The sequence below is a fragment of the Haliotis asinina genome, chromosome 7 (genome assembly GCF_037392515.1).
Source record: "Haliotis asinina isolate JCU_RB_2024 chromosome 7, JCU_Hal_asi_v2, whole genome shotgun sequence".
NCBI lineage: Eukaryota > Metazoa > Mollusca > Gastropoda > Lepetellida > Haliotidae > Haliotis > Haliotis asinina.
The window spans coordinates 33,343,074-33,358,814 of NC_090286.1; the positions used below are offsets into that span (position 1 = coordinate 33,343,074).

Consider the following 15,741-nt stretch of genomic DNA (forward strand, 5'->3'; position numbering starts at 1 on the left):
TTAAGTTAAGTTGTTGAATGGATTTCATTGCAGGCTATGTCAGTGGTTACAGAACCTGTACATTCAAGGCCCTCCTGCTGGAACACTTAAAACTCATACAAGTTCTTCTCTCGAAATGGGATTTTATGCCGGTTAGGACAGCGTCCACTGTGATTACACGATGCCATTTAGAAAGTGGTCAAATGCAACATGTCACATTTGGGATTTCACTTTCTTAGTAAATGGCATCGAGTAATCATAGCTTTCGGCCGTGGGAGCCATGCCAATTTACACTTATCAGAGGGGTACACAAAGTATGCAGTCTAGACTACCAGTTGTCCGACTTTCATTTGTGGAAGGCGCGGTGGCTGAGTGGGCTAGGCGGCTGACTTTGTGTGCTGGTGATTAGGTGCCTGACTCTGAGGGTGCGGGTTCGAATCCCGGATGGGACTCAACCAAAAAAGTACTAGAATTTGTACTTTACTAAGAAAGTGAAATCCCAAATATGACATTGTATTTGATAGAATATTTATACATTATTGTAATCTTGATTTAACATGGAGAGGGTAATGTAATGTAATAATACAGTTTTATGATCAGTGGGGAATTGTCATACTGGTTAAAAAACAGGTGTGGGGAAATGTCATGATGGAGAAATATCATGTGGAGGATGGTTCCAGTGGGGAATTGTCCTAATGGGGAACTGTCTGTATACTTTACCTAACTGAGGTTTGAAAACACCCTCAGGTTTATTATAATGAAACTATTTGTGGTCTTGTGTTAATATTTTATTTAAGACTTCACATTATAGATGTGATCACTAACAAGTCTGGACCTTTTGTTGAAAGTATTGGAGGAAAAATAAACCTTGGGGAAGTATGTGAGTAAATGAGAAGGAGTGATTGGGTTTAAGAGTGAGACAGGTGTTTACTCTACAATATTACAAGACTTGTACAGAGTCAGATTTCCCTAGGCATTAGCAGACTGGCTCTTTCTGAGTTAGCAATCAAAGTATCATTGGTAGGTGTTCAGAGAAAACCACATCTAGGGATAATCTTCATTCTCCCTACGAAAATGAATACTTTTCTTGACTGTAACAAGTAGATTTAGGAGCAACTATTCTGGTACATATACTTTGTCCTATCATCAAACCCAATTTTCTCTAATAATCGAGATCAGAAGAATTCACCTACAGTCAGTGAGCAAAAGTGAGTGCACAACAATAGTTGCACAGTGTCGGTCCACAACTTTTGAAGATTTAATCTGGTGTCGCGTTTTGGCAAATCTGCAAACATCACTATGAAATGTTGTGTGCTTTTTTCTTTGTGGTGTGTAAATAATAGTGAGTATATTTTTGCATTTATTTCCCTTTGTTTACCTTCAGTGTATCGTCTGCTTGAAGATGCCATCTTATGGCTGTCAACTTACCCCTCATCAGAAAGATGTTATCATTACCTTATCACAGCATGGTAAATAAGTTACAAAATTGCAGATTTACTTGATATTAATCCAAGAACTGTACAAAAATGTATCAAACATTATAATCAAGTTAGATTGAACAAAAAGAGACCAAGAAGCAGAAGACGGAGAAAATTGTCCCCGTGGAGTGATATACACATTTTTGTCTCGTTAAAAGAAATCGGCAGAGTAGTGTGAATGACATTACAATGACATTTAATGCACTATCAACTTGTCTACTTGAACTGTTTGCAGATGATTGTTCACTGAGGGCTACATGTGGCGGAAAGTATCAAAGAAAATCACAATATCACCGGTCAACAGGGAACATCGACTATGATTTTGTTGCACTAAACTGCATTGGATTGGCAAAAAATTATATTTAGTGATGAGACACAAGTAGTGATTGGCATCAACAGGAAAGTGTTCATCTGGCGCAAAAGCAATGAACGGTTACTACCTGAATGTTTAGGGGTTCAAACAGACCATGACAGAATGGTGATGTCGGCTATGTTTGGGGGGTGCCTCACATTTGGTGGAACACTGCCATATGTGGATGGAAATATGAACACTAACAAATATATAAATGTTCTGGTTTAAAATCGCTGGCCTGTCATCACCCAGCACTTTACAAACCGACCCAGGATATATTCAGGAAGACAATGCTCCCTGTCATGTGTCTGCAAGGGCCAATCAGTGGAAAACAGACAATGTTATCAGAACAATTCCACGGCCAGACTTAAACATTTTAGAAAATGTCTGGAAAGTGTTAAGATATTGACTGATGAGGAGAGTGCAAGACGTCAAGAACAAAGATGACCTCATACGCACTGTCGGGGAAATCTGGAGACTTTTCTCTTGTCTGTGTAAGAAGCCTTTGTCACAGTCTACCAGCCCGAATCGGACATGTTTTGAGAGTAAGAGGTCATATCACCAAGTACTGAAAGTTTTGTGAAAGTATTTTTTTTATTTGAACTCAAAGTTATGATCTTTCTTGGTTGTGTTTTGAGTAAGCTACTTGGCGAGTGTGAACTCAGTTTTGGCCACTGACTGTAGGCTGCTTTGCACGTTTCTCGGCTTTTAATTAAGTATAGACATGACAAATCACCTTGGTGTTGTTCAAATAAAAGGACTTAATGAAACATATGCACTAAATAGTTTTCTGTCAGTACTGACATAATTTCTTTCCATCTGCTACCAATATTTCTGATCGATCAACGTTCCCGGTTCCACTAAAATCAGGACAATTTCAGTATTTTCAAAAACCACAACCCGCTAAAACGAAATACGAAAGGCGGGCAAGTACACTCGCAACAACTGTAAATTTATTTTTCCATGATTTTGCTTTGGTATTGAAGGAAACGTTTTTCTGTATAAAATGAGACCACCCTAAACCAAATGACCGAACGCTAATAGCTAATCGGTCCTTAAATTTTTCGTCAGAGTTGAACCGCCATGAAGCACTCACACTTTCGGTGTTTCGCTGCCTCTTATTAAAGTGGGTAACCCATACCCACGTTTTGAGGATCCATAACAATGTGTCATCACTAAACGTCTCTGACAAACACGCTCCATTTTGCCTTGTCACCATTTCAACAATCTACACATTTTGCTTAGTACAAGACATTTGAAATGGACGTGCAGCTTCTTTAATATTTACACACGATGAGGGTGCAAGTATTAGCCTAGAAACGTCGGGTTCAGATAAAGAGGAAGTTGCACATCCGCATCAAGTGTCTTTTCATTACCCTAACAGCTTTTAAGTGCCTATGAAACATCTGACATCTTGTGTACTCATAACATTCCTTAACTTCACTCCACATTTCAAACATTCATTCATTATAAAACACACTCATCCGCCCACGCACGCAAGCAAGCAAACGTCACGCCATGTGCCGTTTTGCTGTGGTGACGTTTTATCCCGTCTATCTTGGTGTCAGTATCTGAAATATAATGAGCCTAGCCGCATAGAAGATGATTAAGTCATGACATACCCATCACTGTGTAACTGTAGTCACACATTATACGTATCGGTTATCACCTGCAAGTACGACACCTGTGTATATAAATTTTACCTGGTCCAGGTTGTCATCTGCTGTCGCTGTTCTGCACTCCTTGCTGTCGCGAGCGTACGTAATATGTTGAAGGATGACTGTGCCATTTCGCATTTTTCATTGCGATTTAGACAGTTGTTTAGGTGCGATTATGTACGAGCTATGCAACATTTATATAAAATACTGAAAACAACCCGGGTATGGACTTTGTTAGAATTTATCTATGATTGATCGTGTACAATGGATTTTGTAGTTATTGTTTATTTTATTCTTTCGTATTATTCTTTCAATTCTTGTGATAATAGAGCAGATACAAAAATACACATTCACTTTTGAAAAGACTTGAAAATTTATTTCCATTCTTTAAACCTAGATCATAGCATTTTTCTAAAGGTTATTGTTATTATTAAGCACATTGCACATATCAGATTCAAGTACATGACACATAATATCTGAATCACTAGCATTTCGAATTTCAGTACAATCTCAGTTTTAACCCGGGGTAGTCCGAATCACAACTAAAATATTGTTTTCCTATAGAGAGAGTTACTTCCGGTAAGATTCAGTGGGTGTCTGCAACAGTAACAGTCTCTAGTCTGCACGTACCAGGTTAATTCAGTGTTCTGTTCGTTGTAGTGCTAGTTTCGTGCCATATTGTGCAGACATTCGAAGACGCTCTATTGTGCTTGTGCGAGGTAAATGACGCAATAATTGATCACCCTGTAAAGTATGTTAGGAAGTTATTCACTGAGCAAATCTGCCAGTTGAAGAGACACGAGGAAGTACAAATATTAACAATATCGTAATATCCTGCAAACGTATCCAGAGATGAGGTTTGGCACGGGTTAGCTGGATGTCTATTCATGTTTGAAACCTTAGATTTGTCGTATGTGAAGCCTAGTTCAGCTAGCTAAACGTCGTGTTCCTGTCAGGGCATACACCGTGTGAACTATGTGAAACCATGTAAGATTGACCAAACATTAAGTGGGTGTCATAAAAAGTGAGCTTGAATTGATGAGGACATCCCTTTGCTGCACTTCCTATACTCATGTTACAGGTTTTGGATACCAAAGGAGCGTTTACTTTTTTTCTTGCTGTTCATATTAACTACTATAAAACATCTCAATAACTTTTAAAAGAAACTTTACCTTAATCATAGGCGAACACCCCTTGATATGCACTGAGAAAGAGAAATTTTGATAACATCACTATCTTCAAACGTGTCCAAAAATTTAATCCTATGATACCTTTGGCAGAAATTAGTCATTATCAAACACAACATTATGGATAATTATTGTTAAGTCTTAACCTCTTTCTTTGTCAAAAAAGAAATGGGGTTTGTGCTCTTTACTTTGTTCCCTTTTTTTATTTCAATTTGCTCAATGTACAAGGTATAAGCTGTAACTTAAGCAAAGCAAATGAGTTATTGTGGATTATTTAAACAATGCTTTACAACATGCACTATCACTAGGGTCTTGTTTATCAAGTGATCAAAAATGGATTGTTAGTTTTGCTTGTTTGCTGAGGATCTCTATTTGTTAGATGGTTCTTGAAGTATAATAGGAACTCTATAGATTTTCTGGAAATGTCCTCAGGTTAACTTGTTAAAATATGTGAGGTTGCTGACCATAAAGATTGAAATGTGTGTGCTATCAGAAAGTGGTCAAAAAGAAGATACAAAGGGGTAGAGTTGGGGGTTAACATAAAATAATTCTGAAGGAACTAACCCTATGGATAGAAAAGTAGGTGAAATAACTTGAACAAAAGCTCCTGGTACCAATTCCAGATCTAAATTGCAGTCTTGCGATTAATGTGTTACCACTTTTCATGCTATTTTTATACTGTGTAGATGGTGTATACTACATCAGACATGCAATTATAGATTTAACAAACCCATCTTTCAAGCTTAAAGGAGAAAAATTAATGATATGGTGATGTTCAGAAATTCAGAGACGACATAGATTTCATGCCACTAAAATGTTTGCTGAATAATGATGAAATGTCCATGTTGTATCTATTTGCAGGTGAATAAAGCTCTGACAAAATACCTCTCCCTTAGCATGCTTAGAGGCATCACAAGCTAAAATGGTATACAACCCTTAACAGCACTTTTATCCGAAAGTGCTTCAGGAAATTTAATCCATCACAGTATGCAGAGTTAGTGCTGCATAGGACTGATGAGCCTCAAACACATGCTGAAGAAGCTTTCAACTTTTCCAATGAGGGAAGACTGGGGTTCACAAGTAGTCAACAGGGAGGCTCTAGTTTTTTTGTGTATCAACTATGCATTCTTCTCTGTGGTGGTCCTCACCTTCGTCCTCTTCATGATTGTCCTTACACACACGTCCTCTACGGATGATGATTTGTTGACGTCAATTGCGATAATGGCCACCTGCTTCATCCTGATAGATTTAATTGTTGCCAATTTCCTTGTGCATACCATGCAAATGAATATGGAAATAAAGGTTTTGCTATGATGGCACATGTTCGTCACATATTCATCAAAAGAAAGTTCCCTACATGATCCTAATCAAATCATTGAAGCCTCTTCTTCATACACCTGAAATGCATGATGTCACTACTTACGGACATTTATGAATGTGAACATTTACTTCTGTGCCAGAAAATTTGATTCCTTTAGAGTGACATTAGAGACTTTGAATCATGGCAACAGGAAAAGGTCCACCCAAATTAAAGCTGACTGGAAGCAACATGAGTTCTGGAGTGGTGCAGGTACCTTCATCTACAGATAGTGAACTGACTGGGGATTTTGAGCTCCCAACAACTCCACTGAGTCCCAGTTCAGCTTTCTCTACTGCAAAGATTGTCAAGATATCTCAGAGTTACATTGATGCGATGCTACTTTGCCACTGGGACAATATTCTTGGTCCACGCCTTGAGCATGTGTGGTATGTTGAAGGACTTTCCAAACCACATAACAACACGCTGCGTCATATATGCTCCCAGGTTTTGAGCGGCGAAATCTGCCGTGACGTCTCCTGTAGCCAGATAGACTACAAGTTCTATGATATGCCTGACAAGTCTATTGTTGTGCCAGCTTTCATATTTTCTGCCCAGACAGATCATGGCTTGGGGATGCACGCCATAGCTTTTGTTGTTCCGAACTCTGAACTTAGTACATACTTAAAGCATCATGGACTTATACATTGCTGGATGACAAGACTCATCGGCAAGTTTAGGATGTTTCTGAACAAGGTAAGATATTGTATGCATGTTGTAGTTTACATGATTCCAAATCTGGGAAATGTAAGGCAATAGTTGTTACCTTTGCAGCTTGGGTACACAGTTGAGTTGAATACAAAGATTACATCAACCTGCAGCAGGTTCAATTCCACCTTATGTCCGATACGTACTTATATGTATTTTATCATTATTTTTGCCTGAATAATTTGCTCACACAAAACGTTACACCATGACACAACTGTTCACGTGCATGATATTTGCACATGATTTTCAGCAATTGGATGTATGATCCTCATGAAATTTAGCTGCGTAAAGTTCAGTCTAAGTAAACTCAGTCTCAGTGTTATTTGTTACACTCCACCACTGAATCTAAAAATCCCTAGTAGGAGGTCGCATCAGGTAACCCTTGAGCTACCAAAGACAGTCCAATCAAACGGGAGACGGTTAAATAGATTTAACCAATCAGACAACGGCTACTACTCAGGGTTCGGAGGGACTTACAAAATATTCAGGTCACTGACACAGATCTCTCCACAAACAAAAATCCTCATAGAACACAGTTATTTGACCTGCAGTATATACGCTGTGTGTTTCTGTTGACATGGTTGCCATTAGTTAATATTTCCGCAAGTTGACATCCTTGAATATTGCCAAAACCACTATTTTCAGTGACTGTTTATTCACTGTTGTCATGGTTGTAAAGTGAGCCGTGTGCATCACCCGGAAGTGATCATACGCTAAATAGCATTCAGAATCGTTCGGGTACGAACCTTTTTGAGATGAACGTTCAAAAGGATTGTGCGAATGTCCACTTTCGTGATTTGGTAAGCTGTGTTCTGTTTGGTCCATCTCATAGGTTACCTGATGCGACCTCCCATAACAGGCCCCCCTAAGTAATTGAAGGAATTACAGCAAATTTGAAGGAATTGCATCTCAAATGTAAACAAACGCAGCCCACTCGCGAAACAATTGCAGCGATATCGGTAATTTAGCGGTAATAACAGAAATACATCGGCCCTATCGGAAGCAATGTCGGTAATACTGGAAACACGATCGGCCATCTTCGGAGATTTTTCGGTCGCGAGCGGAAACTCACGCAGCAAAACATGGCGTCGTTGGAAGAAGCACCCGTCTCGGTGAGATTTGTTTTTAGTTCCTACTATTACATTTTCATACTTATCCATCTTTGACCACCCGTGTTGAATGCGTTTAGGTATGAAGTGTTGTCGGGGCAATAGCTTATGTTTTTAGGAAAAGATTGTCACTGCAGAAGAGTGTCACAAGTCATGCCCCTGGAGATTGTTTACATCTGAACATCGAAGTCGTGCCGATGATTACGAACATCATGAACGTGCGCCATGAAGACGTTTATGAGCCATAATTTTTCTTGCTACGAAGTGCAATTGACAAATTTAAACACATTTTACAAAAAAAAAATGATGTTATATCTGGCGCACGTTCGTAATCATCGGCACGACTTCGATGTTCAGATGTAAACAAACTACAGGGGCATGACTTGTGACGCTCTCCTAGAGTGACAATCTTTTCCTAAAAACATAAGCTATTGCCCCGACAACAGCTGATACCTAAACGCATTCAACACGGGTGGTCAAAGATGGATAAGTATGAAAATGTAATAGTAGAAACTAAAAACAAATCTCACCGAGACGGGTGCTTTTTCCAACGACGCCATGTTTTGCTGCGTGAGTTTCCGCTCGCGACCGAAAAATCTCCGAAGATGGCCGATCGTGTTTCCAGTATTACCGACATTGCTTCCGATAGGGCCGATGTATTTCTGTTATTACCGCTAAATTACCGATATCGCTGCAATTGTTTCGCGAGTGGGCTGCGTTTGTTTACATTTGAGATGCAATTCCTTCAAATTTGCTGTAATTCCTTCAATTACTTAGGGGGGCCTGCATAAGGTTTTGTTAGACTCAGTAGTGCAGTGTGATGAACAGTATTGAGGCTAAGTTTACTTAGACTGCATAAAGTTTTGCTGTTGGTTCCCCCAAGTTAGTGGAGCTGGGCAGCTGATTGTGTATGAAAATGTTCCTATGTTTTGTATAGTTAATAGTTTTGAAAATTTTCTTCCGTCACCTGTATGTTTCACTGTATACATTTTCTTGACAGAAATTAAAAGGCATGATCAATAATAATTCCTTTCTACACTTCTTTCTTTCGGCAGTTGCCTTGATTCATGAGAGAGAACTCTGCAGTACTCTATCATGTCTATAGTGCACGTTCCTGAGAAAGATAACCAACAGTTCCGAAGATAATTTCATGTCAGCTAATGAATTGATATCATGTTTACTTGTCTAACAGAACCAGTGTGAAAATGGACTTAATGAATTGACAGAGTGGCTTCAAAACTGTCTGGAGATGTTGTCTTCACTTCAAGAATTTGGTTTGCTAGCAACTGTCCAGGTTTGTAATGGGCTGACTGACTGAGTCTAGTTTTATGCTAGACTGAGTCTACGTTTTAGCAGTATTTCAGCAACATCAGGACAGGGGACACAGAAATGGGCTTCACACATTGTACCATTGTGGGAAATTGAATCTAGTCCCTGGGCGTGACAAGCACATGCTTTTACTGCTAGGCTACCCCTCCGCCCTTGTTATGGAAAATACCTAGTTTAGTGATGTATATAATTTATAAATATGGAGACTTTTCCAAATTGAAGTAAATGAAAGCCATGTGCAATCTTTTGAATGAACTGTGTAAGATGCGATGAATCGTCGCATTTGCTAGTATTTGGAAATTTATGTAGTAGTTGATGACCCTGCATTGACCTTCACCTTTTTCAGATAGTGGTACCTGTTAAATAACTCAGTCACCATTTCAAAATCTCTGCTCCCATTTACACTTAATCACTATTTCATGATATAATGTGCTAAAAGTGTAAATGTGGAAGATTTGAGCGAGATGCAGACTTTCCTTGTTGTCCACGACTCAGATTGTTTGGTTTGAATTTCAGCTCAGAGATACAGCATTTTGCCCCTCCCATAACCTGGAGCCAACATTCTTACGTCGAGCTATTGCATCCCATCTTATGACATTTGGTCGGAGTCTAGTCATAGGCAAATTGCCTGAGAGAGTTAACCTGGTGAGTATATTTATGTTTGCTAGAGTGACTCCAGTGACTACATTTATGTTGCCTGTGTTAACCTGATGGGTATATGTTTATTGCCTGAGTTAACCTGGTGAGTATCTGTTTGCTGCCTGAGTTAAGCTGGTGAGTATATGTGTGTTGCAAGAGTTAACCTGATGAGTGTAAAGATGTTGCAAGAGTTAACCTGATGAGTGTAAAGATGTTGCAAGAGTTAACCTGATGGGTATAAGTTTGTTGCCTGAGTTAACCTGGTGAGTATCTGTTTGCTGCCTGAGTTAAGCTGGTGAGTATATGTGTGTTGCAAGAGTTAACCTGATGAGTGTAAAGATGTTGCAAGAGTTAACCTGATGAGTGTAAAGATGTTGCAAGAGTTAACCTGATGGGTATAAGTTTGTTGCCTGAGTTAACCTGGTGAGTATCTGTTTGCTGCCTGAGTTAAGCTGGTGAGTATATGTGTGTTGCAAGAGTTAACCTGATGAGTGTAAAGATGTTGCAAGAGTTAACCTGATGAGTGTAAAGATGTTGCAAGAGTTAACCTGATGGGTATAAGTTTGTTGCCTGAGTTAACCTGGTGAGTATCTGTTTGCTGCCTGAGTTAAGCTGGTGTGTATATGTGTGTTGCAAGAGTTAACCTGATGAGTATAAGGATGTGAGTATATATACATTGTTAGAAAGAGTTAATATTAATAATAGCTTCCATTAGTAAAACTAAATCTCTCAGTACAATGACTGTCTGCTTTTCATACCTAGTTCACCATACTTTCAAACATTATATTTGGTTCAGTTCCCATCATGTTTTTGAAGACAACATTTTGTTGATTGTTGGTAAGGCTCAGAGACTTGGTTGACTGTCTGTCATTGTACTCCTAATGGCATAATAAAAGATATTATCTTACCTCATTGCATTGCAATACACCCCACTGCCAATAGCAACTCATTTGGTACTTTGTGGTATTTACTTTATTTATCATGAATAACATTAAATGATGCATGAAACACAGAAATTACTGATTTTTTGTACATGGAAATCTTTGGAAGGGAGATAACACTAAATCTGTTTTTCTTGTATTGTCTGCAAAATCTAGCCATGGCTACAAAAACATTAGACTCTCTTTCCAATAAATAAATTTTGACAAGACATTAAAATGTAACCTGGCTATTATTAATAGGGGGAATTACATCGTGGCGGCTTTACTGAGACAATACCTCTGGAAAAAACAAGATGCAATATTTGAATTATTTGATTCACACTGGCTGGCTGAAGGGTACAATGTAATAACCATGCTTCAAACAATTCAAAATTAACTTTGAGGTGTCCAGTAAGATAAATATGTTCTTCGGGCTCAGGGAATATAAACAAACATTGAGGATACCTCAACCCCTGGTACCCTTGTGACCAGTGAACAAGTTATAAAAACCACTGGTTGTCATGGTGCGGACCATACTCGTGAATGTCTGGGTTAGAATCAGTCTGACACAACCCATGCTAAGAGGTGACTACGTGGGTGAGGGTGATCAGACTCACTGACTTAGTTGATGCATGTCATTGTATTCCAATATATGCACATGATGCTGATCACTGGATTGTTTGGACCAAACTTGATTATTCACAGACGGCCGTCCTATAGCAGGAATAATGCAAGAAAGCAACATTAAACGTCAAACCAACCAACCAACCTGGGTTTAACCTGATTCACTTGTCACTGGAACTTAAGCTCTGTTTAGATGACCCACTGTGAGTGTTTCTGTGTATGTGTTTCAGGTCATTCACACCCTGTCTATGTTCAACAGCGAGTGTGAGAGAGCCGTGTCACGGCGGGTCATCTACCCCAATCTCTGGGCTTACCATCATGACCTGGCACTGCAGGGTAGTCTCAAGGTAGAGGCATGAGTTATCTCCCTTCGTCCTGTGCTCTAGACTTAGTTAAATACGTCAGTGATCGAATTTTTTGTTTTATTGGTACATTTTGAAAATTTTTAACATGCAAGCGGAGAAATATAATGGGTGGTGTCACTCATCAATTGGTTTATTCTTCAGTCAGCAAACGGTTCATTCAATCTACCAATGAGGGAAATGCTGTGTGGACAGTACCCCTCTAGCATCATTGATGTCCAGAACCGGGATGTCAAACAGTCCCCGCACTGCCAGGAACACATCATCCGACACTATGAGACAATAAAGAATGAGCTCATCTGCCTTCATTATGAACATTCTAGTGGTCAGGACTTTAATGCAGGGTAAGTCACTCACTCCAGAGCGAAACTTTAACAATAGTTTTTCTGATATATTTTTATGTTATTTGCCGAAATTAGTTAAGGTTAACATAGTCAAGGTTACCTCGTGAAATGAGCCCCTGGATAATAATGACTGTGACGTCATTAATCACTGTGATGATGATCTTTGTGTTTACCAGTGTTCTACAAACAGCAGACTATCCGGAGTCCCTTGTTCAAAATCTCCTAAATGAGGTGAGATTTTTATTATTACTTGTCATAATTGCAATTCAATGTCCAGAAGTAGTGATGGGCAATTCATACAGTGAACACATCATCAAGCTAACTGGATTGGGCCTTTGCCAAATTTCACGATATAGATTCATTAATGTAGTAGTCATTTGTTTTGCTCACTTGTCAATGTTCACATGCCACATGAGAATACCTCTGTGCTGACATTTTTATAGCAGTCAGCTTGCACCATTCATACAAAGAAAGCGGTCAAATGTACCGTGCATTATTCGAAATTAGCTTTCATAGTAAAGTATAAAGTACCCTCAAAGTCATGCGGCTAACCCGCTCAGTTGCTGTGGTCTTCACAACAATTGAAGTTGGATAACTGGTAGTATAGACTGCGGACATTCTGTACCCTGCTGATAAGGGTGAATTGGCATGACTGAATTTGTAAATGTACAGTACAGGTTGATTGATTTGAAAATTGGGCATAATCCCTCAAACTTCCATTAAAAATATTAACTGTTATTAACTGTAGAAAGCAAACATATTCTCAATCACACTGAGCGCAATTATGTCATGGAATTTATTGCCCTATGGTGCCCTACTTTCCTGAATCAATTTAAAACCATGATAAACCCATAAAAAATTTGCAATTATTTTCATTTAAACTTTTGGGACTAATTTTTCTCAAATCATCCATTGTCGCCTCAAGCTGGGCTGTATTGATGTTAATGCATTTTGATCTTGATGTAATCAACATATATCAGAAAATCAAACTCTGCAACTATCAAAATTTAACAACTGTGTATTTTTATATTCAAGGATACGATACTAAAACTACTTTATAGTGTATCAGCACATTGAATAATTTGACATTGTAGACTTATTACACCAGTTCATTTCTAGAAGTAACTGCTTCCAGTGATTATCACCTCTACATAAACATATATTCAATGTAAGACAAGTTTTATATAACCTGATTTTCTGTGGCAGCTCATTTCGTTTCTAGACATAACCAACACCATTTTGAATGTATTTATTATTCAATTATTTATCAGTTATTATTCTTTTGTTTTCAAATTATTCCAGTTGTGTATCCAGCTATTGGAACAATGTACATGAGTGGCATTTATTTGAACCACTAGGAATTTTTGCCTATCCAGGCGTCTGCTTTGACGAAATAGAAAAATGTGTTTAAACCAAAACATCCAAATTTCCAAAGTTTCAGTGACTTGTTTGTGTCGCTTGTGCTGCCCATAGTTAATAATGTCATACAACACAATACATTCTTATGTCACTTACTACTAGTGTATATGGTATATCGTATAATTCAGTAAGTGAGTATACTTGAACTCTTTGACAAGTAAGGCCTATGTAATTAGCTGAATAGGTATGAACCTGGTACAGCTATAATTGTTTATAAGGGTTGGTGGAACATTCTACCCGATGGATGGGAGAGAGCTAGTAATTAACAAACTATGTACCGGAACAGTATGTGTATTGGACAGGTAGTCAAACTGGGAGTAGTCATAATGGGTTTGAACCCAAAGATCTGACTGCATTGTCCATGGGGCTTCAGGTACTGATTTTCCTGACTCTATGTTGCAGATCTCTAAGCTGCCTGCTGTGTGTGGAGTGAGGGAGGCTCACATAGCCCAGTTCATAAGGCTACTGCAACGAAAGGCTCTTAGCCTCATCAGATATGTGGAAACTGAGACGTGAGTATACGTATAGGTATTTGCCTGGTATATGTTGAATATTGCAGCAATACTTAATATAGATTGGAGGTTATGCTTAAAGGTAGAAAGGTCATGTCGGTGTTATTTTGCACAGCTTATCAACAACCACCTGCTTCTAGTTTGATATGATGTAGATATTTTTCAGAAAGGTTGGGTTTTAGATATGTAATGATGATATATGTGGGACATGAGAGGGGAATTATTTATAAGGAGAGAATTGATATGTATTGCTGGGTGCATAGTAAGTTTTCATACAACAGTATAATACTAGGTATGCATTTCAGTATCAGTATAAAAGATGGTACAATAGCTGTAACACTTACTGGTATTACTAATTTAATGACTTCAATATCTTGACAGCCAGATGTTAATTGTAATTAATCTTTCAAAATTATTAATAGAAATAGTTGCAGCAAACATGCATCTACAACAAGCATTTCCTTTTGAACCTGCTCTGAAATATTTATGGTTGTAATTCCACCTGATCTGATCTAATTAAGTGTATTGCAGCAGGTACTGTTTCATAACCTTCCCACATCATTTCACTCCTACTGTTTGCACTTTGATACAAGATTGCCTTTATTTATGATACCATTATATGAAAAGAAGTCCTGCTATGTTTCATATTTTTCATGACCCGTAAAGATCTGGGGTAGAATAGCTCTCAGTTTGCCACAAAAGGCAACTATGCTTGTTGTAAGAGGCGACTAACAGGATCGGGTTGTCAGGCTCGCTGACATGGTTGGCACATGTCATGAGTTCCCAGAACAATGCTCTTGCTGTTGCTCTTGCTGGATTGTCTGGTCCAGACTTGGTTATTTACAGACCACCGCCATACAACTGGAATATTGCTGAGTTTGGCATAAAAGTAAACTCACTCACTCCCTCTTACTTCTCACTGTGTATTTTTCTCTGTAATTCCAGCATTTTCCCTTTCAGTAACAGAGGTTCAGTCCATCCAAGAGGATTGAAGAAGCTTAAGACTGACTTTAACCTAGCCCTGGAGGGCGATTTCAGAATAGTTATTGCAACAGCTGAGAAGCTGAAGCCAGGATTTTACCACCTGCTTCTTGGGGAGAGAAAATATGACGTAGAACATCTTCCAAATATGACAGACATTTTGTAGCCGGGGATCTCGGACTGATGAGCCTCAGTGATGAGCTCATGTTTCCATACTTCCCACAAAAAGTTGTGAGGAAGTAATGCATTCACAGCTCATGGACAGCACTTGGTTAGAAGACACAAAGAAACATATCTACCGTGATCTACCAGCTGTTTGTTTGACATCGAATAGGGCTGGGCGATATCAACAAGTGGCCCTTAACCAAGGATTCCAAACAGTATTGTAAGTCAGGATCAGAGTTTTGTTGAGTATCTAATGTCAAAATTAAGCTTTGAAGACTTATATTATGTATCATACATTTGAGCTTTTGTGTTTATATCACAATCTCAAAGAAGAAATATGTCCAATTGATGTGGTGATGTCACCCACAGATGCTACATATACTCAGTGATGCTGTCATGTTTGCATGTAGAGCCATCCCTGACTGTGAATAACTAATGATCCAAATAATACACAGTACAAAATGTTAGAGATGTACTTCGATGTTACTTTGATCCAATAGCTCTCACATTTCAGCCATAAATAAACTCAGAATGACTCATAAAATTGGAAAGGAAATGTGGCATTAAGAATATCTGTGATGAATTAAGATGTTTCCCAAACCGATAAAGTGGACATCC

General features: G+C 38.6%; 2 protein-coding genes across 3 annotated transcripts in view; one reads left to right on the forward strand and one right to left on the reverse strand.

The window, feature by feature from the left end:
• Positions 1–2,688, reverse strand: part of LOC137290782 (E3 SUMO-protein ligase ZNF451-like) — a 30,454-nt gene extending 27,766 nt beyond the window's left edge. Inside the window, exon 1 of one of the 2 annotated variants that reach the window (XM_067821904.1) lies at positions 2,614–2,688. The gene's annotated coding sequence lies outside the window, so the exon portion shown is untranslated. Of the gene's footprint in view, positions 1–2,545 lie in introns of both variants that reach the window. The other variant, XM_067821906.1, reaches the window with a different exon arrangement.
• A 1,351-nt stretch (positions 2,689–4,039) lies between these two features.
• On the forward strand, positions 4,040–15,741 carry LOC137290666 (guanine nucleotide exchange factor C9orf72-like). Its single transcript, XM_067821745.1, has 9 exons — positions 4,040–4,186; positions 5,516–6,707; positions 9,021–9,122; positions 9,674–9,802; positions 11,571–11,687; positions 11,847–12,046; positions 12,223–12,277; positions 13,868–13,977; positions 14,938–15,741. Exons 2-9 carry the CDS (start codon positions 6,156–6,158, stop codon positions 15,122–15,124), a joined length of 1,452 nt encoding a protein of 483 aa, XP_067677846.1. The 5' UTR covers positions 4,040–4,186; positions 5,516–6,155; the 3' UTR covers positions 15,125–15,741.